Below are 24809 nucleotides of genomic sequence, written 5' to 3'. Positions count from 1 at the left end.
CTTCTGTCATAACTTCTTCATTTGTTTGGGTTTTGGTAGTTCCAGATTCTGGACACCACCAAGACTTTCTGTAACTTTTTTTGAAGGAGCTCTTGCCCGATAAACACAAAAATAATAAGATAGAAAACGGCAAAACACAGCAACATCATTAGCCACAATTGCCCTCTTATCATCTTTGTAGCTCATACAATTATTGGGTGAAGCACAGTCAATTAGCCTAAGTACTCCACGAATTAGTGATAAGGTGGTATAATGAGATACTTGTAAGGAAAAGGTCAAAAATCAAATAGCACGTTGATGTCAATGTACATAGAAAATAGCATCGCATCAGGCAATGGAGTCATTGTAAGAGTCCTAGTTATCAAAAGCCCCAGGGCTTTGGTTCAGTGGTAAGAGCGCATGAGTGATATGGGTTAGACGCACATCATGAGCTCGCAGGCTAAAAACCTGATAAGTAGGAATGGGTAGAGGAACAAACCAATTTCAAGCAATTATCGAGCCGCACACCAGCTGACACTCGGGGATTTCTTGATCATCAGCAAAAAAGAAAAAGCTATTGCACCAAATCATTTCCTATTCTAATGTGAGGCACCTCAGTTTCAAGGAAAAAGATACTGCTAATTGAAAAATGCAAAATGCAGATAAACCAGAGTCGAATCACTAAATAGCTGGAAGATGACATTCAATGTTAGGTAGCTTAGTCTCCAGGAAAAACTCTAAAATTGGAAAATGCATAATATAGACAAGCTAGAGTTTGAATACTTAGAAATAGCTGGATAATGACTAACTCTTCACTTCTGGAATTCCTTGGGACAATTATTAGGGGGTTGTCGAGTGAAAGGTCCAGCTTTATTGCAGAGGAGCCATCAATCTCATATTTCTGAATCAACCATTCAATCCCCCCGACCTTATCAACCAGTTTAATGGCTTCCTCAGTATGGGGAGTGGCAAGCTCCATGAAATATGCAGTAATCTGTAGGTTAAAGAACATCACGAATCTGTCAATTCCTTTAACAATCCAAAATTTTCATTCAGACATACACAGAACAACTCTTATCTTTTTTTTTTTTTTTTTGTTTTTTTGAAGCTGCTAATAACTTTTATCTTCTAACAGACATCCACTTGGAAATTCCACCAATGCATGATATCTAACCCTGCTTATATTCATAACTTTCTGCTTTAAATAAATTCAGAAAAGCTAAAGGAAAGAAAAATTGATCAGGCTCTCTCCAATTCCTTGTGCAGTGCATGTTCACATCTCAAACAAAAGAGAAGAATGATTGTTTTCGTTTGCGCCTGTACTGAAAGAAACCATCCAATATAGTTTACACGTACACAATAGCAATATACAAGTTTAATGAGATTGAAACAAGTTATAACTAGACCAAAGCCCTCATTAAGAAATGCTAGGTCACAAAGAAGCAAAAAGGAAAGAGCAGGTGTAATATGTTGAAAGAAATAAAATGCTTACCTCTTGAACAAATCTATAAAGGAAAACTATACGAACTGCTGAAAGCCGACCACGCAGGCTGTAGTCATATCCTTCATAATCGTCATCTTCTGTACTATGAGACTTGAATACAAACTGAACCAGGGGATTAACCATCTTAGTACAGTGTTATAAATATATACGCCAAAAGAGATGCAACAAAAGGGTAGCTTATCAAGTAAATATATTTTCATTAATGAAATGTTAACCACAACGAGCCAAGGGTTAAACGTCTGGAACGTGGACAATTTTAAAATGGGAGCCCAACATCGTGAATGAAAATTAGGATTGGTCCTACTCTGATATCATATAAAGAAATGGACCTAACTCAACCCCAAAAGCTAGCTCAAGAGGTGAGGATTGCTCAAGCCATATGCACAGACCACCCATCCCATAATTGACCAATGTAGGACTTCTTCAACAGGATGCATACAAGAGGTAAACTCAAAATAGTCAAAAACCTGCAGAAGATATGATTGTCTACAAATGACAGTCAATCTTCAATACAGCAACATGATGCAGCAAAAGAAAATAAGATGTCGGAGAAAACTCCTCAACTGAGTAAATCTCATTTCTACCCCTTCAAAGCTCTCCTGTTTCTCTCTCTTCTATATGTATATACATACATACACACACGCATATCAGTCATAATTGCAAGAAATAATGTGAGAAATTGAACAGCTGACTTTCATTGATAAAAAAGTGGTACTTTGAAATTTCTGTTCGGAGAATAACTGAATACCTGAATGAGTGATTCAGCCCCTTGATTGCGAATATCACATAGCCAACCCCATCGCTGGTCTGCAACAAGCGTGAGATCACATAGCCTGAAGTTCCCAAGGGTTCCTTCTATGGAAGTAGAACTTGGATGAACCTTGATAAATATAAAAGTAAAATATCAAGACAAAATATGAAGTCACAAATTCTAATGAAGTTCCCAAGGGTTCCTTCTATGGAAGTAGAACTTGGATGAACCTTGATAAATATAAAAGTAAAATATCAAGACAAAATATGAAGTCCCAAATTCTAAAGCTGGGATCACGTGGGTGGGAATCCAACGGAACTGTCTCTGAATGACCAATCAAAATTCAATAGAGATAAAAGCAATATGAATTTAATATCATGCAATGGGCCCACCTTAATATCCAGCAGAAAACATTCTTGCACAAACATAGCAAGCTGAGAACCATCCTCCTTATTGAGGAACACTGTAACACTGTCAACATTCATGTTTAGGAGAAACACAACACGGTTTTTTCCATGACCAAGCAACCCTTTGACATGTGTATGGCCCAGTTCTTCTGTTTTCTCTTTGATCATTGAAGATTCATTGGGACCTTTCGGGAGATCTTTACTAGTTACCATGTCATTTACTAAACTCAGATCAAACCCAAAATCAATTATAGCAACAAGAGTAGGTCTGTTGCAAAAGAATTCCAGCTTGGACATACTAATACTCATCTGAAAAATTTTAAAGGGTAAAGCAACATTAAGTGAAGTTCGATATAAGGAATCTCTCCGGCTTTTAGAAGTTCGATACAAGGAATCTCTCCGGCTTTTACTCCTCTTCAAGAAAGCAATGTTTAAGACAAGTATGCTACCTGCGTATCTATGCCATCATAATCAGGAGAATCAGGATGCCGCGTTGTAAATGTTAGAGAGACAAAATCAGAGTCATCAGACCCCAACGCCTCATAGAAAATATCACTAGCAAGAATTCTTCCCCTTGATAACTCCTTCTCAGGGGTGGTAGCTTCAATGGAATCTGTCAAGGACAAAAACTCTGGCAAGGCATCTTTGAACATATCATCCTCTTCAATTACTGTCAAAGGTGGCTCTTTGCCATGAGGTTCTAAGGGGTCAGGGCAGCTGGCAGCACCATGATCCATTAAAACAGAGCAAGCCAGATATTGGGGACCCGGACATAAAGAACCCTGAAGTTCATCCTTAATTTTCAAAGAGTGAAGTTTCATCTTAACTGACAAGTCACCTTCAGAATGCAATACGCGCACCTGGTAAAGAATATAACTTCATTTAATGGTCAATTTCTAACACAAAGATGCACAGTAGCAAGTGATTTCCAGTTTAAATGTTCAAAGCTAAATTGTGAAGGGTGTTTCACAAGACAGCATGTAAAACTAAATTGTCAAAAGGTTGTTGATTCCACATTCATTTTAAATTACCTACATAATAACAAACTGTACATCGGAAAGGGTTATCATGCAACATGAACCTGAGTGAAGTACACTACACTAGAGTCTCTACTGAGTGCATAGCATGCAGAGTAGTGGCCCCTCAGAAATGCACAAACAAAGAGCATAGCAGTTAATAGAATAGAGTTACGAATCTTAATAATATTTTCCCATGTCTTTATTTCACAAAACCCATATGTTCCAGCTGAAAATTTTGATTTTCATCTGAAAAAGGAATGTTATTTCCTTCTCCTAGTCTTCTTTTCCCATGAACATAAGCTTTTTAGCCTCAGTTTCGCACATTAGTTTTTAGTTTTTATATCCCCTCCACATAGCTTGATTATTTGATTGAAGCTATCTCCTCTGCTACATCCTCTGGATGATGTCGAGAATTTTATGTTCAAACCTACTATAACTCGGAAGTCTAGCATGCTTTAACCAACTTGTTCAACTTGGATGTCTCAGTTAACATCAAATTATGTATCCTCTGAACACCGAAAAGTGTACTACCATAATCATATCAGGGAAGAGGAACAAGTAATACCATAATCATATCAGGGAAGATAAACAAAGTCTCCGAAGGAATGCGATGAGTACACAGAGTCTTGAGTCACTCATCATTGTTTGGTCGTGGCTATAATCATTCGACAAAATGACACACACTAAGCTTTTAGAAAAATTCCATGCTTCATGATAGAAAATTTCAAGAACTATCCATCATTAACCCCATCCTTCTTTCTTTTTCCTTACAACACTAACTTAGCAAAGAATATTTTGTTACCCAGCTATTCCATGCAAACACAATATCCAATTCCACAGTAGAACGTATGGCAAAACAAAACACAGGGAGCAGGATGTAAGTATCTGTGGTGCGGTAAGTGAATTGATTCATTCAGACAGAAAGACAAGATAACTTAATAAAAGTATATGGCCTTGACACAATCCAAATTCAACTATATGAGGACCCACTTCTGGAATTTCAAGTGCTTAAATAAAGTAGCACTGTTTTGGTTGCTCATTTCCTTTCATGTAGATTTGCATCTTCTTGACGCCTTCTATAAAATTCCTTGCTTCATACAAAAGTATAAAGTAGCATTTTCCGGTTTCAGATTTCACAACTTTTTTGATGCTTTTAATCGGGTAAAAGATATTATAGATAAAGTGGGGAAAGCCCATGTAGAAGTCGTTTACCAAAAGTAGATCACCTACAACAAATTAAGGTTCTCTATGAATGAAACCTGGTCATCTATACACGTCGAGGTCTCATGGGAACCAAAACTAGAAATCGCACTAATATATAGGAAGTCAGAAAAACCTTTCCACCACCAGCAAGAACGTCAAGAAGTAGTGTCTCATCAAATCTCTCTGCCAGATCATCTACAGCCTGCAAATTTGATGGGAAACGATATAGCAGAAGAATAAGTCTTTTTAGATACAACTACTTAAATCATCTGAGGAGGAGGACAACGAATCAAGTAAAGCAAAATACTTCTACAAAATCTGGATAAAAGAAAGATTAGCAGGGAGGATAATCCTGACAACCAACCTTTACATATATTGATAACTTCATCTCAATCAGTGTTCCATTAACAACAAGATCTGCTGTCCTAGCATTTACAGCTCGGGATTCAGCAATTTCCATTGCGTCATCGCCTGGTTCTCCAAGTATGTCCATAGGAGGCGGAGCCTAAAACCAAAAAAAAAGTAATATTTAGTTTCAGGTGGCTATATGAAGTAAGACGGGGAAGAATGCGAAAAACATAGACATTATTTGCATAATCATACGGAAGCTCGATAAGTGGCTTTTGTAAGTTCTCTCAGCCAAGTAGCTTTTGTCTCCTCATCACGGAACTCTATTATCATGGTGTTAGAGGACTCCAGAACCTAATAAGAAAAGTAGAACACATAAAAGGAAGAGCAGCTGCACATGGACTAAGAACCAAGTCAAGAAAGTAAAATACATAGCATAAAAAACAAAAGAAACACATTGGTGGTGGTAGCACCATAATTAGAACGAATTTAAAATAATTGGGAAAGAGCGTGATAATCCTGTGCATGCAGGAAAAATTTAGGTTTAAATAATTAATTTAGCCACATCTACTAGGTAAGCCTATAGCTAAAGCACTAAGATTTCGTTGCAGTCATGGCAAGAACCTACTACAGAAATGGACCTTGTGCCTAACTCAACCTCAAAAAAGCTAGTTCAAGAAGTGAAGATTGCCCAAAACCATTTAAAGAGACCAATTTTATTCAACCCAAAGATGTGATACTCAACCACCCCACATGCCCAAACTGGACATTTGAAGCGCGGACAAATAAGATGGGGTCTGAACATTGGATGTACAATGAATTGGGATGGGCCTGACATTGATGCAATGTTAAAAGAAATGGACCTTGAGTCTAATCAACCTCAAAAACTAGCTCATGAGGTGAGGATTGCCCAAACCATTTAAACAGACCAATTTTTTACTCATCCCACCAATGTGGGACTTAAGAGAACCCTTCTCCTGACAAGCCAAAACCATCAAATATTCAACTCGTTTCCTAATGAAAGTGTATTCAAAGTAGGTATTATTATGAGTATAATCCACCTAAGAAGCTTGTGTGTTAGTCTTTGACCCTAGTGTTCACTTGAAAGACGGTATATCAGTAAGTTACAAGAAGAAACAAGACATTTGCTTACACCTCCTAAATACAAGCCTGCTCCTCTACATTTTGAGCCTATGTAAAAGATTTGAGCCCATTAATTTTCTAAAACTAAACCATGCAAGAGAAGCCCCTTTACATCGAAAGACCACTACAGGGTTACAGAATAGAGATGAAATTTGTAAAGACTATTTGTATCCTTTGAGAATTCCAAGCAACTCTATCTGGTCAATCAAATTTATCAAAAGATAAAATTGTGTGGTATTCTGTCTTTCCTTTGACAAAGGATGAGCAAATTCTAGTTCCCTGTACCCTTTTTGATGGGTAGTTCCAGCTCCACTATCGGAATCTTGAATTTCTTCTTGGAGATACGAGACCATCATGGCCGCAGTGGCTCATTGCACCCAATATAACTATTTTCTTCTAGCATTCATAATGATACAGGCCCAAGGTGGTGATAAAAATCCTTTTCTTAATCTTATTGCTTTGTTTACCATTTCACTTGTTCATCATTTTCTTAGAAATTAAAGAACCTAGATTATGGTGTAGTGAGTTTTTTGTTCTTTCACCATGTATCAACTTGCGCTCCCTTCATTTCTTATCCCATTTTTCTCTTTCTTTTCTTTTTGATATATAGGGGTCTCGGAACAACACAACCATTGCCCAAACTTTTGTCGGACTTCCAAATGCATTGAACAAATTTCCATTGAATTATAGGATTTTTTTCAAATATGGTTTTCATCACACAAGAGCTCTTTTTAGTGTTACTTGACTGGTCAATAGTAAGATGTTCCTTTATCTGAAAACTCCCATAGAGCAATAGGTTACATGCTGTATTTCTCTATCTGCTTTTAAGTCTTTACCAAATAGTTGCTACACATTTTTTGCCTCCACACTTTCTCTTGATTCTCGATTTCTCTCACTTTCCACAACCTTTCTTCCTCCTATACAGCATTTTTGTGAGTGTGTGCATGCTTATCTATGTATAGGGGAAGGAATTCAACAAGGAGACTTGAATACCTTTTGCAGATCCATGCCTCTGGCACCGATGCTGATACAGGAAAAGGTACCTCCGATGTTTGCAGGAGGAATTTCATGTACTTGCTTACCAGCCATACTATCGGATTCAAAACGACAAAAACAAGTTGGACAACTTCCATATAAGGAGGTGAAAGAAACAAGGCAGATAATAAAAGTATGGAAGATGAATATCAAAAGTCTAAAATATGCACCTTGAGCATTTAAGATAACTGTGGGAGAGCTCAGAGTCCAAGGCATAAAGATATAAACCAGATAACACAAGATAACATGGTTGCCATGAAGCAACTGAGTAACCAATCCCCTAAATTAAAAAAAAAAGTTAATGATATTGAGCCATTGATTGACATAGTAACTGCAATTCATACACTACCTACATACCTTCCAAACAAGGATCCGAGCCTCAGTTGCAAGATCAGGGGGATACCATGGGGCATATTCTGGTGGGAGATTTTCAATAGCAGGCTGCTCAGTTTCTGGCATTGTTCGGTATAGTATGTCTAACAACTCCATCAGCCTGCGATATCTTGCTGGTGAAAAGTGAACGCCAAAATTAGGAACTTGAACAGAAACACGCATTGATGGAAGGCCGGGATGAGGCACCTTAATCTTCACACAAAGATAAACAGTAACAAAATTAAGTAACCACAAGAAGAGAACATCAGATCCAACTGCAAATTACACACCATTGATCGTGAAGTCAAAATAGAATAAACTACTTTAGTATTTAGTACCTGATCCACAATAACAGCCATTCCACACCTATCAACAAGAGAGCATAAATTCTTGGCAGGTTCCTGGTTATGACATGCCGAAGGCTGACATGACAAACTGCACTCCCAGTTATCAGAAACACAGTCTGTGAAAGAAGCTGCTATGTCCCTTCCAGAGATATAAAAACGAGAATACAAACTTTGGTTCTGATCACCCAGTAGGTCATCACCCTATATCGAAGACACATATGCTAATTGGTTGTGTACAGTATAAAAATAACTTAGCTCTTTGAACATGACATACCTTGGTATTTAATGTAAAATGACCCAAATCCAAAAGAAGATGGCTATCACATTGGAAGGAGCCACGTGGTCTAATAGGAACTCTGACTTTTGGAGCATCTAGATCAATATCAAGGGCAAATCTGAGAAACAAAGTTATCAGCACCAACGAGAACTCCACCCAAGAAGCAAGAACTAAATCATAAGAATGGAATTATCAATCATATGTGATGTTAGTACAAGCCATCGCTTAAACCACACGTGCGGGACTATACTAAGTATATTCTTGTTTTTGTATTCCACTCAAAGTAATCATCGCATGATATTCCTTATGTAAATATTCAGCAAATAACAATCCCTGCAATACTATTCACCTCATAACAATCCCGCATTACTATTCACCCAATATAAAGTATACAACCACTGGATAGTAATCTTCACAACTAGTATGCGAACCTAATGCTCCCAAAATAATTTGCTCTTTTAAAATAAATCAGAGATCCTCCAAAATAGTTCTCTAAATTCTAGTTATCCCTACGCGGATATATAGAACTCTTCAAATTAAAAATGTTCCTAAAAACAAATGGCCTAATGGAAGAGTGGAAACAATAACAACCCCTAGTTGATATTGGAATCCTCCGTGTCCCATTCTGTCCTTTTCTTGGCTAAGTTTTGCATTACAACAACAACAACAAACCCAGTGTATTCCCACAAGTTTTGCATTAATATTGAGATATTTTAAGTCGTCAGAGACAACTTTCCACCATGTGATGTTAGGTTTAGTCATCAATTATCACCACCTTCGGTTATCATTTTGTCACACCTATGGACCAAAGCACGTGAAGGTCTAGTAATACATGCTTAAACAATCCAACACATTTCATTTTCTTTACGTGAGCTACAATGTGAACATTAGATTTGTCAATGTCGTACAACAGCAGAACAATTAAATTCCTAGTTTCATCTACTGGATTTGTTGAGCTTTAGAGACCGAACATTCATTCTCATATAATATTGTTAGTTGTACTAAACTTTACAATTACTCCAGGCAAAAAGAAACAGAAAATAAACAGTAATAAATAAAGTCAGTCAAACTTCTCGAATTCATACACAAGGCTAGTTCCAAGGCACACACAATTATTCAGACCACAGACATCATAGGAAGACTTATGCTGCCAATTACTTTTGCCAGGAAACATATATGATCTAGGATATGCTTTTACCCCTATAACATTAGTATGTTAAATGCCCCAAAAGAATAATATACAGCCCTCGTGCATAGGGCACTAAACTTCCTACGTTCGAACAAGGAAAATGTGGAAAACTCAGATAGCAAATTAAGTAACCTGCTTTGCTTCTTGAGTACCATTTGAAATTGCTCCTGAGCTCTGCGAGTCATCTTTTCAATATTTTTCTGCATTAACCATAGATATAAAAGATTAGCTTTACTTACAAAATGCTACATTTACATGGCAGTAGAACATAATATACTGGATATTATGAAAAGATCACCTGTAACACAGTTGCAGTTTCTAATGCTATAGTAGGGCTAACAGCGTTGCTCCTTTTCATAAATTCTAAAAACCGATCATAGGTTTCCCTGAAAACCTGTCAAGTAATTTTGAAATATAAGTGATTTAGATTTGTTAGATAATCACAAACAATGACCAGAAGCAGCCCATTGCACAAAGCATCCTGCATTAGCATAGTCTCGAGAAAGGCAGCACCCCAAGGGGTGTGGTGCAGACAGCCTACCCCAATGCAAAGTTGCAAACATTAGTGGTTGCTTCCACAGCTCGAACCTGTGACTTATAGGTCACACAGAGACAACTTGCTCCAAGACTCCCCTTCCCATGCAATGCCCAAAACACAACACATTTAAATCAAACAATGACCTTGACATGGGAACTAATACAATGCCTATGCAAGATTGTCAATTGGAGATGGGAATCCAGCAATTATTATTATTTTTATGCCTGTTATTTTTTTTTATTTCATTTTTTTTTATTTTTTTTGAAAAAGGTAACTTGTATTTCATATCCAAAAAGACTCAGCACCATCAAGCAGGTGCTAAGGCGAAAGGTTTTAATCACAAAATAGGGTTATGGGGGATCCTATGTACAACTGCTAACTTATAGATTGTCAAAGAAATCAACAACCACTGCTATCTCCCCCGTTAGATCCTGTTATGCATGTTATTTTTCTTCAAACATGTATGTCTCAATCTGACATAGATGACGGAAAATCGATTTAACAAAGGGGACAAAAGAGAGACATCATTTACTGTTTGTTCACACTATCCGCTCCACATCCATACAGAAACTGTTGCAAAACAAAAATTCCTTTTTTCTTCCCAATTAGTTCTTAATGCTAAACAGAAGAAATTCAAACAAAAAAGCATTCATGGGGATAGCACCCATATACAAAGAATAGACAAGATCCCAGCTAATTTACAAGAGAGATTATATTATAATTTCCATAGTCATCTGACTATATGTTTTACTATGTCAACATTCCTTCACCAATTGCATAACGACTTAAGAAGCAGGCTTCACTATGGTTAAAAGTTTAGACAAATAATATAAATTCCGAAAGAGGTTCTATATAAGATGAGAAACTAGTTGAACATAATGCCGAGGTGGTTCAAATTCAGAGTTGAGATACATAATACCATAGTTTATGAGGGTAAATTTGAAGAAGCATGAGATTAAATAACGGAGAAGATGAAGAACATAGAACAGATGGTGTCGTCAGGTATAATGAGGATTGTCCTACAACTTAAGATTAGTTACAGCTGGGTGCAACCCTCAAAGCTATGCAGTACAAAAACCAGAAATAGAGTACAGAAAAAACAAGCAGAATGACCAAAGAGATTTATAGGAAGGGGGGAATGAAGTATGCTTGTGAGTACATCCTCTTTACTGACTTCCTATATTATTTATGACTATACCAGATTACCAGCTAATGTGGCGGAAAAAAAAATGGTGAAACTTCTATGGGGAGAAACAGGAGGTGAAGAAATATCATCCCATTTTTTTTTTATCAAGTAAAAGTATTTTCATTAATAAACATGACCAAATCGGGCGTATACATAGGTTACCAAAAGATCAAAACTCTACAAAAATGAAGCTCTACAAAAATCCATCCAATCCTCTAAGCAAGACGGAACGTTCTGTTTACACCAAAAGAAAATAAGAGAATGGAGACTACTCAATTGCAAGAAACTCAACTCTACAACTTCATAAGCTCTTCTATTTCTCTCTCTCCCGACTACCAACACAAACGGTATCGGAACCATGTTCCAAGCTTTTCACCTTCTCAACCTTCTCCCGCTCTTCCAACTCAGCATTACCCAAGGAGTGTGAAACCATCTAAACATATCCCGACATTACCCAAGGAGTGTGAAACCATCTAAACTTATCCCGACATTACCCAAGGAGTGTGAAACCATCTAAACATATCCCGCCATAATCGCATGGTAAACCCGCAATGTAAAAATATCACCTCATAAACTGGAGTGGAGTAAATTCGTCCATAAACGTCTGACATTCATAAGATAAAGGTTTGCAATAGTGCCTTATGAACAAATGGATTTGGAGATCTTGCTTGGAGGTCTAACGAGGCTTTATGGAGAATGTCACCATTGACATGATCAGGGCACAACAACGAAGCTGGAGGAAACCAGATACCCGAACCATATGGAGTAGCCTTTTGTAGGGCATCATGAAGATGCGGGATAGTTGTTACAGCCATGTCTAGTTTAAACAGGGAGATGACACTGGAGTCGGCCTTTGTAGAAGAGGTTCTGCGGAAATATCTCCTTATGTAATGCATTACCTACCATACTTGGTATTTTCTTGCCAGAAGAAGAAAGCAATGGTCTGTATATGCAGGAAGCAGGAAGGAAGATTTCTGTGTAACCACAAAATTCAAAAGACGTTTACAGGTTTGAAGATGGAAGAACACAACTTACTTGGGTTTCTCTACAAATAAAATATCTTGAGTATGAAAAGCTATATTTCAAAATGGCAAGGACAAAGATTGATTTGAATGATCATCCAGCCGACATTACTAAGAAGGAACATGACAAAATTCTCTTACCTCTCAGTGTGGATTCCAAAAACACCAAGCACATGGGCCAACAGCATGCTAAGCTATCGTAAAAGGCCGAAACTTGAAAAAAAAAAAAAAAGAGAGAGAGAAATGCACTAGTTGTAATTTCATGAGTATGGGGGTAACAGTCTATCGGAAACAGCCTCTCTCGGGGTACGGCTAAGGTCTGCGTACACCCTGCCCTCCCCAGACCCCACATGTGGGATTACACTGGAAATGTTGTTGTTGTTGTTGGAGGTAGCACAGGTTGTTTTTAATCATCCAATACAATTCCAGATTAGGTGTATAGCGTGGAACATCTCGCATACATGAAAGTTACTGTTATATTGATAAAACAAGTTTATCAAAATGAAAAGATGGAGAAAATCGCATGGAGGGAGGCTGATACAGCCAATAGTGGACTGTCTCCTTATGCATTGTTCTTTCTCTAGAGATAGAGAATTCATTAACAGGAAAACATTCAAGCATCAGAAATTCAGAATAATATGGTATGTTACAGAAAAGCAACCCAAGCAGGGATCCTACAAGATCCATGATCTTTTAACTCACATCCAATCAATGAAATCTCGATCACATGTAAGTTATCACGACAAAAGAAAATGCCATTTAAAATCACATGACTTTTACCATCAGTAGTATCCAGCAATTCTAGGGTGATTTATATAAGGAACCTTAAATTCTGAAACCGCGTCCATTAATTAAACTCTGACAATGAAATCTCACAAGTTCAAAAATCTATTGGATTGACTAATAAATACCATAATTACATGGAACTAAATGACCTATATGCCAACATTTCAAGATATTCCAGCTTGCAAAGCTTTTACGACAAAGACAATACAAAATCAACAGAAACTTTCACATGCATCTGAACAAACAGGCAGGAAACAAAAGCATAACTCAATACCGTGACATCGCAAGAAGAAATTCTTGCAGATAGACGCCAGTCAACATTTTCCCCAGAAGGTGATTGTATGAAACTAGCTTCTAGAGCATTCACCTTCTGCTCACTAACGACACTCTGCAAAGAAATACTTCTGCAAATCAGTCAACTGCTCATATGTATAACAAAAAACAAATATATCAACAACTACAAATTAATTCAAAATTAGTTGGCTTCAGCTGTAAAATAGTCAATATTAATTCCATCCTATCCAGGTTAGCGCGTGCATAGATGGACACGTCCCAGCGGATTTAGTACTCACGGAATTTAACATAGTTAACTTGTAAAAAAAGAACAATTACATTGAAATATTTTACTGTGTATGTTGTTGTGTACATTGAAATATTTACAGTGGGTGCATTCCTGTCATGCCATATATCAAATTATGAGGATTTATTTGCTTCTGCTTTCTTGTCTTTTTTGTGTTGTTCCTCGGAATTAAATCATATAATTTCCGATCATTTCGATAATAGAACAAACACAAGGTTACTTTAATGGAGATGCCTCTGTTCGGGAGCAAATTACTGATACCATTCTCTCTGCAGTACAATCACTAATGATAACTGAGTTTACAGAGCAAGAACATATTAAAGGAAACTCTTCTCAAGTTCACGGATTAAGGAAATGATGGAATTCATTTCAATCGAAGTGTATCTATTTATCCTAACAAGAAAATGCATAACCAGAAACAAGAACATATTTCTGTGCTAACATTTCTACATTAGAGAACTAAGCTCTAAAACACACACACCATAAGAAAATGTAAACATGCAATTTCATGCTCAAGTCAAGCCATGATTCTACCAGAGGAGTGTGTGGACAGATAATGGTTTGAATCGCAACAGTGATTAAAAAAACAATAGGTAAATTTGTTTTCAACTCTGTATCAAGCCTCGGTGGACAGTGTGACTCATGCGTGTCTTGATCAAAGATAGTAGATAAATGGTGGATTAGTTGATACACCACCATTCGGAAAAAATATCAAGGACTACATATGCAAAAGGTTAACTTCTTTTTACAAAACTTTACAGCACCAATTATATGATCTCTGATATTAATAAACATAATAAAGAGAAAAATTCACAGTAGAGGATTGGGAAAGGAACCTAAATAAAAAGTGAACTACAGACAGAGGATTGGAAAGGAACTTGAGTACCAAAGATCACCAGTTTTTATCCGAGGTAGCATCAGCCACAGGATCTAATGAAACATTCTAATCACATAATGACTCGAGCAGGAGAGGCAACTAAAGAGCTATACAGACACCTTATGTTGTACTTTAGTTTCACATATACAGCTAATTACGACCATTCAAAAAGATGACATTTGAAAAGGCAGACCTGGGCAAGAGAGCCTTCAGGAGCGTACAATCCATAAAATTTCAGTGTCAGATCGCAATGAGAGTTTCTATGCTTTATCTTTGTGGACACACAGAGATTTTCAAATCTACCACCAACAATCTCTATCTCACCGATATCAATTATCCTTGCAGCTGCCCTACTGATAGAAACATTTATCAAATACTGGATCATATTTTCCTTTCCATGCTGCAGCGCCAATTCCTCATCTGGCTGGTAACTTAGTAAGTTATTGATTGCTTGCCATTCCTCCCGAGTCAATTGGTCCTCCAGTGTTTTAGCTTCCTCAGAAGTGTCCCCTGCAGACACATCTGCAGTATCTGTACTCCTAAAGTAACAATATGAAAAAACATCCAAATGTGTCAAAGATAACTAGAGACAAACATCGGGAAAAGCTCAGTCACAAAGAGCAAGAAATAAGGAATTTCAGAACAGTTTAAGATAAAAGACAAAATTGTTAAGAGAAAGATCAATGAAAACAGTTATGACCAACCATCCAAAAGAAAACCAGCTTCTCTTTCTAAGCATTCTTTGTTCAGCTGCCTCCTTTGATTTCAACGATTCAACCTTTGCATGAGCAAGAAACCTAGAATCCAATCCACCAAATTACAAAATGACTGATTGAAGTTAATACAACCTAGAAATTACATGAAGTTTCAGGGCATTCAAGGATAAAACAGTAATAGTGAATACAAGAGGTCTGAAAGAAGACGAAGGATTCAGAAGGCTGAGAACGAATTCTAGAGTTGTGCATCAACAGGCAATGATTTGCAAAGGGAGGGATATCACCATTGACACCAACATTTCATTTGAAGAAATCCTCTAGTATAAAAATAAGCAAGCTTCTTTTATGTTGATAGCAATTTAACAATATATCTTTTAAAAAAAAGTTTGAGATCCTGATATACAACTCTAGGATAAGAAAAGAGATCTGTTTTTTCTTCTCATGAATGCTGCCAAACATTATATTCCATAATCTTCAGATCACAACTCCAAAACATATATCCAACTATCTAAACAAAAAGCAAGACTTTCTTCAAACAAAAAGACAAGGATTTGTCACCCCCGCTTTTCAACTCCTTCAACCACTCTTTTGTGCAACGTTGAGGACTTTATGGTTTTTATTCATCTTTGGAGCATGTTCGATATCCCAACTAATGTAAATGGCCAATTGCTCCCTTTAGAGATATATGCTTTTGTTTGAATTTTTGTTATGACAGTATAAGTGTACCTGGATTTCCATTCTTTTGCTACAAAAATTAAAAACTTTATTAACCCCCTCCTCTACCACCCCCACCCCCCAAAATATGGAAAAAGAGAAAACAAAACAAAGAAACATTGTGATATACTACAAGCTAAGAGACCCCTATCAGCTCAGAGAGAATATTACAGAAAGAGAATGGGGACAACTAATAAAAGTCAAAAAGATGGAAGTTAATCACCAGTTATTCCAATATCAAGAAACATAAAAAAATGTTTAAACCGTGCAGGTAATTGGAAGAAAAGTTGTGTAACCTACCTCCATAACAAAATAACCTTAGGATCAAGATCTTTCTCAATGTTTCTGATCTCTGAGCTATCAACATTTGGCAGCTGTTGCACTGAATCAGAATATAATTGTACATAACGCCGACGAAGATGACATAGGGCTTGAATTTGGTCCCAAGAGAACCTATAGCTGCAAAAGTGCACAACCAAATAAGTACTTTGATCAAAAAGATGAATAATATATACAACAGATCGACACAGTTCATTTAAGACAGGAAAATCTAAGCAAAAATAAAGTGCCTTCTTTAAAAAGCTTTCACCAATCCAGATTGAGGAATCGCGATTTTATCTCAATAATGATTAGATAAAATCAATGTGGTGTCAAAAGTACTTATTAGTATATAGATGTAATTCAGAGTCCTTGGCTAAAAGTATTTGAAAAAAAGAATTCTCATTAAGCCAAAAGCATAACAGTAGCTATGCCTCCATCCCAAACAAGTTGGAGCTATATAAATCCTCATTTCATATTATATCATCTTCATACTTGATCAAATAAAAGTGAAAAATAAATTTTACATATATATAATAAAAGAAAAGTTCCATAACAAGTCATATTCTCAATTAGTAGTAATCACATATATGGATCCTTTTCTTCCATTGTATCAAAAGTATTAATTCAAACAAACCTATAAAAGACATCTCTTCATACTCCCCAGTCCCCATACCCCTTAATACTAACAAAACTTTTTTTAATTTTTTTTCCTACTCCAAACTGTCCAAAGAAAAGGCAGAATGGTGTTATGTTACTATCTGCTCTCATTCTCCTTCCACTCTCGAGATCCTCCAATTAGCATCTATCTATGCAACAAATCTAATAGCAGCCAACTGGTCCAACTATCACCAGAAGGACCACTAAAATCTGTTTACTCGTCATCTATTTATCTCGCCATGCCTTCTTCTTCTCTTAGAGGTAAAGAAAGAGATTCCAACTACTGAAGAAAGGCTGATGTTTTTGAAATTCCAACAAGCACTAACTAATCCTTACAAATTAGTAGTCTACCCTCTGATTTCACCTTCTCGTCCACATCAATTGCTTTATTGAAGTCCATCACTCTGTTCCCATTCTCGAAAGTCCGCTAACATAAGTCGCAACCTTTGAGCACTAGCTGCCAGCAACTAGGGTTGTGAAGTATTAAATCTGTCATCTCCGATCACGCTGTCTCTCTTACTCTCATAGGTTATTTATTTGGGCTTAGGTGAAAAAGGTTTATTTGGACTATCAGGTGGACTATTTAACTACGTTTCTGGATCTAGGCAATTGAAAATTTTCTTGCTTGGTATGCATTTGGCTTAGTTTTGATTTGTGGGTTTGAATTTTCTATGGCTTATCATTAGAGTTGGTTTGTTGGCTAGTTTCATTTGTAAGGATTGAAACACCAATACTTTAGTGGCCTCGAGCTACTCTGCTGACATAAACTTATCATGTGGGCTTAACTTTATTGGATTTTTCATTGTTAGGTTGTGTTTGGATCAATTTGTGACTCAAGATAAGCTGAAAGAATCTTGGGCTTAATCAATTGTTGTTTTGGTCGTCTTCCTTTCATTTTGGACCCTTTTATTGGGATTCTTTCTTGCTTGACACCTATCAAATGAATTTAAGAGATTGCACTTTAGTCCAAGAATCCCCATTTTAGCTTTAGGGAACATAGCATATTTTTCTTTTTAGGATTCCTCATCTTCCCTTTCGACCTAAACTACCATGATTTTTGTTAAAAGGGATTTTGGATAAATCTTAAAAGTCGGATTCCTTCCTAAAAATAAAAATTGACTCACCTTCAGCAGGTATCATCAAGAATGCCACATGGCATATGCGAAAGATATATTTGGTTATAGTGTAAGTAAAGAACCAAAATACAACAAGCTGCAGAAAAGCATTTGAATAAAGGTTGCTCAAGCAGGCATTAGGGACATAAATGATACGAGGGGAGGAAATGAAGACATGGTAACAATTATAGAGCAACCGTTACCTTCTCACCTTCTCCAAAAAATAAAAAAATAAAATTATAGAACTGTCAATTTTATTTTTTTGTATTAGGACACAGAATATAACCATCTCGCCAGATCGTTTACTTTACAAGATGAAATTCCACCCACACCTCTTCACAAACACAAAATCCACAGACCCAACAAACTTGCCAAAACAACAAAAGAAAAGATGCTTAAATCATTTATGAACAACAGCTACATGACTATGGATCCTTTTCTGTCAACCCTTAATGCAAGTTTTAGCTGCTGACGCGCCGAATACTAACTCATGGCCTAGGGAGAACATACGGAGACTAGACTCACCAACTAAACTTATTTTTTGTGGCTACTTACTAAAAAAAAAATCGGCACTAGATAACCTCCCGAAAGGAAATTTTCAACCATGTAAGCCATTTTTGTGGAACAAATCCAAAAAACCATTTACCACTTGCTTTTGAACTTTTCTATTATGAAAATTATTTCTCAATATGTCGGGAAATAAATGGACAATGCCTAAAGATAAAACTAAAAAGGAAACAAAAACTGGCATAGAAGGAACAAGCCAAAACAATATACCATGTGTAATCCCACAAGTGGGATCTGGAGACGCGACAAACCAAAATAACAACAGAACAACAACATACACAGTTTATGCCCACATGGGGGGGGGGGGGGGGGGTCTGGGGAGAGTAAAGTATACGCGGACCATACCACTACCTCAGGTGAAGTAGAAAGGATGTTTCAGATAGACCCCCAAGCTCAGGACAGATAATATTATAACAAACATAAAAACATAAAAGCATATAAGCTAATACAGTACGAAAAATAAACTTACACTGCTAGCTACTACAGAAAACAAAACAACCACAAGATAATATTATACACTATATATCCGAAATCATAAGCATCACTCAAACACCCCGAACAGGGAACTCCAGAGGCTTACAAAGTACTCTTCCCTATTGTTACAAACGCACTCCTACCCTAATCTGCGTCCTCCATATCTTTCTATAAAGGGTCATGTCCTCCGTAAGCTGTAACTACTTCATATCACGTCTAATCACCTCCCTCCAATGCTTCCGCGGCCTACATCTACCCCGCCTAAAACCATCCATAGCTAGTTTCTCACACCTCCGTACTGGAGCATCCGAGTCTCTCTCTTCATCACGTGCCCGAACCAACGTAACCTCACTTCTCGCAACTTGTCTTCCACCAAAGCCACTCACAACTTCCCTGAATCACCTCATTCCTAACCCCATCTCTCCTGGTAAGGCTACACATCCATCGCAACATCCTCATCTCCGCCACCTTCAACTTTCGGATGTGGAAGTTCTTAACTGACCAACACTCTGCTCCATACAATATAATCGGTCGGACAGCCACTCTGTAGAACTTACCTTTAAGCTTCGAACGCTCATTCTTATCACACAAGATTCCCGAAGCAAGCCTCCATTTCAACCTCCCAGCACCAATACGGTGTGTGACATAGGGCTGCATATCGGTTGGTTCGGTTCGGTTTTGAAGTTTATCGGTTCGACATATTAATTATCGGTTTGTAATAAAGCTAAACCATTTAGAACCATTAAGATATCGGCTTATCGGTTATCGGTTTATCGGTTATTGATTGTTATTGGTTCAGTTATCGGGTTAAACCGTTAACATTCAAAATATTTTCCAAACATAAGCAAATTATAAGTATAACTGGGCACTGGGCAGTACGAACGGAAGCATATAAGTACAAATATGCCGTACAAACAGAAGCATAAAAGTATAAACATGCCTGGATAGTGGGCACATAATTTGGCAGATAATGTAATGTTGTCGATTACCAGATGAACTTGGATTAAAAAAAAAACAAATTTGGCAGATAATGGTGAAAGCAGACAACTTTTGATTAATTTCAAAATTTCAAGTATTCAACAATAGAGTACTCCAAAGTCCTACGATCCATTGAGATTTGAGAAAGGCAAAGAAAGATGACATAGCATTGGAATGTAGTCCAATTGCATCAGAATGGCTATAATATTCACAAAGCTGCACTACATATTTATAGTACTCATGAACATGCAAAATAGCAAGATAACACCACCATGGAAACTTAATTAAAGCATCTACACATATCTAATATCTACTACAAACTATATATATGTATGTATGTATATGTATATATATATATATATAGGGTTATAATCCATAGTTCTTCATCATATATCTATACCTAGTTGATAAAAAATTTTGCACACACACACTAAGACCACAATCCACAACAATAGAAAAAGAGCTAAATTTCGAATCTACTACACAGACAAAGCAGAACAGAGATTGCATAGAGATATTAAAGGAAGGAAAAGCTCGAGGCTGGAGGAATTTTTGGTCTGACCGACGGCAATTTCGAGCAAATCGTATTTGCCTCTTTGGTCTCTTGAAATTTCGAGCAAATCGTCTCTCTTGAGTAGGTGAAATCTTGGAAGAACTTTTTAGGGAATGAACTGAGTTCTAAGTATCTTGAAAGTTCTTCAATAGAAGATATAGCAATCTTGCAGATTCCGGTTTGCAAATCGTCTCTCTTGAGTAGTTGAGTTGAATTTGTGACTTTGTGCAATACTGTAACTGACTAATGAAGAATGAAACCCTAAATCAAGGTAATGGACGTGGGGCGGTGGGCTTGAGAATTGGCCAATTAGGAATGGGCAGCGGGCCACCAGTTGGTATAATGGACTTGGAAATAAATGGGTTGCACTATTTTTGTTATCGGGTTGTCGGGCTGCCCGATAAACAAATCAAGATAACCGAACCCCGAACCGATAGCCTGATATTTAAAAAATTGAAAACGACACCCAACCCGACTAGCTAAAAAACCGACCCGTTAACCCGATAAACAAATTATCGGTTCGGGTTAACGGGTTGAACCGAAATCTGCACACCCCTAATGTGACATCCTTGTCAATCTCACCGTTCCCTTGAATCATAGACCCCAGATACTTCAAACTCTCCCTCTTCTGAATAAGAGGAGAATCCAGCTCCACTACCACATCAGCATCCTGTGACAAATCCCTAAACTTATATTTCAAGTACTCCAGCTTGCTTCTGCGCAACCGAAATCCTTTAGACTCAAGGGTCTATCTCCAAATCTCCAACTTATCATTAACTCATCTCCGAGTCTCGTCGATCAATACCACATCATCAATAAATAACATACACTAAGACACCTCCCCTTGAATACGTCGCGTCAACAGAAAAGGTGGAGAAATATCCCCGCCATAATGTTGTGGACTATTTGGATAGAGAGAAATGCAAGATGCTTTGAAGGTGCAGCTAGCTCTATGCGAAAGATGAAAAAACAACTATATACTTTTGCTTTCTTTTTGGTGTAAAGAGGAAATGATTAGTGATGCAGAATGTCAAAGTTGAAACACTTCAGCAGATGTTAATTTAATGTGAAGCTAGATCATTCTGTAATTATTTCAAGCACAACTCGTGCAACAATTTTAATACTAACCATTTTCTCAAAAAGATCATTTATGACCATCAAACACTTACCACATTTTCCTCTGCTGCAATCCTGCACAAGCAGCATACCTCCACCAAGCACTGACATCCTCCGAAACAGGCACCATTGGTCTCAAATGCGAGACTTCAATATATGTCTTATATCTTGTAATGACCTCCACAAGTCTTATCCAATCATGATATTGAACCTGCAATGGTTAACATTATTTGCACTCAACCGTTGTTAGCAGACAACAAGAGAAGTTTCTTTCTATTTTTTTTTCCTTCCATTTGATGTTGGGAGGGTAGTGGAGATTCCTTATTTCACCAAGCAAACCAAAGTAAGTGTACAAAAAAGGAAAAAAAGAACTCTAAAGTCAGAAAACAAATAAGAAGTTTCTCGAGTGCAAGGCAAAAGTAAAGGGATTAATTTGATGGGATCAAGTCACACAGCTTTCAGGTAGAAATCTGAAATCCGTCCGAGGTAGAAAACCCTAGTTCTTTCTTCGTAAATACAGTAGGCTTACAAACAAGAGAGCGAAAGAAAAGTAGAAAAAAAAAAATTAAGGGTGACCCGTCCACGCCAACTTGAACAATTACATTAGAGAAGTTAGGCTCCAATTTCATTGGATACCTTATTTATTCTTCTGTATGAAAAATAAACAACTACTCAAAATTCAGAAAAAGAATCTTAATGTCAGCATTAGGATAAAGGTTTAAGAAATTGATATAAATTGAAAAAATAGATGATTAAAGATAAGTATTGAAGAGGTCCGAGAATAAGAACATTAACAAAAAAGGCTGAAGAGCACTGCGGTTTATGGTACAAACAAAATGAATAGTGCGCCTCAAAACACATTAAAGGAGCTAGGGCAGTGTATGATGCATAGCATATCCAAATGCATTCTATTTTTGACGAATTGCATTTTAAAGGTCATTTCTTAAAATGGAACAATTATCACAAAATATTTAGAAAGATAATGCTACAAAACAAGTTGAAGGACTAGCACCTCATTAACTGTCAGAGATACGTCACTGACGATCAAAGAAACCATCTCAAAGGGAACATTAGGGTCATTTCTTTCTTGATTTCCCAAACGATGATACTTGAGGACTCCATTAATTGGTGACACCAAGTAATTGCGATCTTCAGCCCATTCAGATAAGTTTCTACTGTTATCTGAAGGCTCATTAATACCATCTTCAAATATCTGAGCAACAAAAAAAAAATTATAAAAGAATTTAAGAGAGAACACCATGGAAGTGGAAATGAAACCTATCCAATGGCTAATGCACATGTCACAGGTGTTAGTGCAAACTTCCTGCCACAGTCATAGGACACCAAAAAGTAAAAGACGAAATAAGAATGTACCTCAATCCATTCTTTCGGAGTAAGATCCTCCCATTTCTTGTCCAACTTCCATGGCTTGCTGTTTGAATCATGGTACATGGCAAGCCTTTCAAGTTGCACCAACTATAAGAGGAAAAAATGCACTTAGTTCAGCAATCATGATGAACACTCTTTGCAAGCCAAAAAACACATTTACAATTTTTTCTGAACTTGGTAATTTTAAACACACATTTACGATTGAAAACCAGGAAATTCAACTGTTTATGCAGCATGCTCCAAGAAAAGCAACCACCAATTGTAGCCACTAAGTAGTGTGTTCGGTATGAAGGAAAACGTTTTCCAATTTTCCCTTGGTCAAAAATTTTGGAAAATATTTCTCTAGAAAACAAGTTCCTTAAAAAAATGATAAAATGACTTCCCTAGTGGAAGTAGGGAACTTTTCCCAAATGGCATTCCACATTATTTTGTCCTCCCTAAGCTCCAATACACCTCATCTTCAACCTCACCCCCGTACCCCTCACCCTCCATAGTATTTGTCTAGATCTTTTTTTAATAAGATAAGTGTATTCATTCATAAACAAAGCCGAGTTGGCCATATACAAAGAAAAAACCAAAAGGTAAAGAATTTACAAAAATCTGATTCTCCACAAAGTCTACCCATTCTTTTATACAACTAGGGGCTTTATGGGTGCACCATAAGAAAATAAGAGACCCGAGGCTATTCCTCGCTTGAGAAAAACTCGACTCTACCCCCTTAAAAGCTCTCCTAAATCTCTCATTCCAAATAACCCACATCAACACAAGAGGGACCAAGTTTCATGCATTACGCCTCCTCCTTCTATTCCTGCTTCTCCAACAAAACATTAAATATTTCAAAGATTTTAGCATAACCCAAGAAACTCCGAACCACCAAAGCATATCACACCATAATTTCATGGTAAAGACACAATGTATAAGAAGGTGATCCACTTCTTCCCCTGTCTTCTTACACAAGAGAGACCAAGTTTCATGCCTTACACCTCCTCTTTCTATTCCCGCTTCTCCAACAAAACATTAAATATTTCAAAGATTTTGGCATAACTCAAGAAACTTCGAACCACCAAAGCATATCACACCATAATCTCATGGTAAAGACTCAATGTACGAGAAGGTGATCCACTTCTTCCCCGTTTCCTTACACATGTAACAACTGACACAAACAACCTTATGCTTTCTAAGGTTTTCTAGATGTTAGCCAAGAGAAAAAGCACGCCTTCCTCGACACCAACGCAATCCAAATTGCATCACATGGGAACACAACCTCCTCCCTAGTTAGGAGTTTCTCAAAGAAAGATTTAGTAGAGAAAACCCCATTTTTCCTCCAATCCCACGACGAAGCATCAGGTTCGTCCACCGAATTGACTTGACTGTGAAGGATGGTCATCAACCTTTAGAGCTCGATTACCTCCCAATCATGGAAATGTCTTCTAAATATCAGATTCTAAAACGTCTCCCCACCAATTATCTCCCTAATTTGTTGGACCGACAAATTCCTTTGGCATGACATCCTATATAAAGTCTTAAAATCATCTTTCAATAAGCTATCCCTACACCACCTATGCCCCCAAAAATTAACTCTCCTCCCATTTCCAACCTGAATAAGATATTTCTATTGAAATCATCACATCGCATAGTAACATCCC

The 24809-nt window shown here is 37.2% G+C and overlaps 1 protein-coding gene across 2 annotated transcripts in view; it reads right to left on the bottom strand.

Moving 5' to 3' along the window:
- LOC107841735 overlaps positions 1-24809 on the bottom strand; it is a 70206-nt gene that overhangs the window by 31191 nt on the left and 14206 nt on the right. For both annotated transcript variants that reach the window (XM_047395962.1, XM_047395961.1), the window contains exons 9-30: positions 23149-23250; positions 22787-22987; positions 21828-21985; positions 16294-16452; positions 15268-15360; positions 14757-15102; positions 13381-13494; positions 9873-9968; positions 9707-9774; positions 8383-8503; positions 8100-8309; positions 7747-7974; positions 7560-7669; positions 7348-7444; positions 5467-5565; positions 5228-5368; positions 4997-5065; positions 3091-3501; positions 2627-2950; positions 2232-2363; positions 1472-1585; positions 789-973 (exon numbers count right to left, since the gene is read on the bottom strand). In XM_047395962.1, the coding sequence (XP_047251918.1) occupies positions 789-973; positions 1472-1585; positions 2232-2363; positions 2627-2950; positions 3091-3501; positions 4997-5065; positions 5228-5368; positions 5467-5565; positions 7348-7444; positions 7560-7669; positions 7747-7974; positions 8100-8309; positions 8383-8503; positions 9707-9774; positions 9873-9968; positions 13381-13494; positions 14757-15102; positions 15268-15360; positions 16294-16452; positions 21828-21985; positions 22787-22987; positions 23149-23250 (3578 nt within the window). The remainder of the gene's footprint in view (positions 1-788; positions 974-1471; positions 1586-2231; positions 2364-2626; positions 2951-3090; positions 3502-4996; positions 5066-5227; positions 5369-5466; positions 5566-7347; positions 7445-7559; positions 7670-7746; positions 7975-8099; positions 8310-8382; positions 8504-9706; positions 9775-9872; positions 9969-13380; positions 13495-14756; positions 15103-15267; positions 15361-16293; positions 16453-21827; positions 21986-22786; positions 22988-23148; positions 23251-24809) is intronic.

This window comes from Capsicum annuum, chromosome 9 (genome assembly GCF_002878395.1).
Source record: "Capsicum annuum cultivar UCD-10X-F1 chromosome 9, UCD10Xv1.1, whole genome shotgun sequence".
NCBI classification, from domain to species: Eukaryota; Viridiplantae; Streptophyta; class Magnoliopsida; order Solanales; family Solanaceae; genus Capsicum; species Capsicum annuum.
The sequence above is the reverse complement of the archived record's forward strand: the minus strand, read 5'-3'. Positions and strand labels throughout refer to the sequence as shown.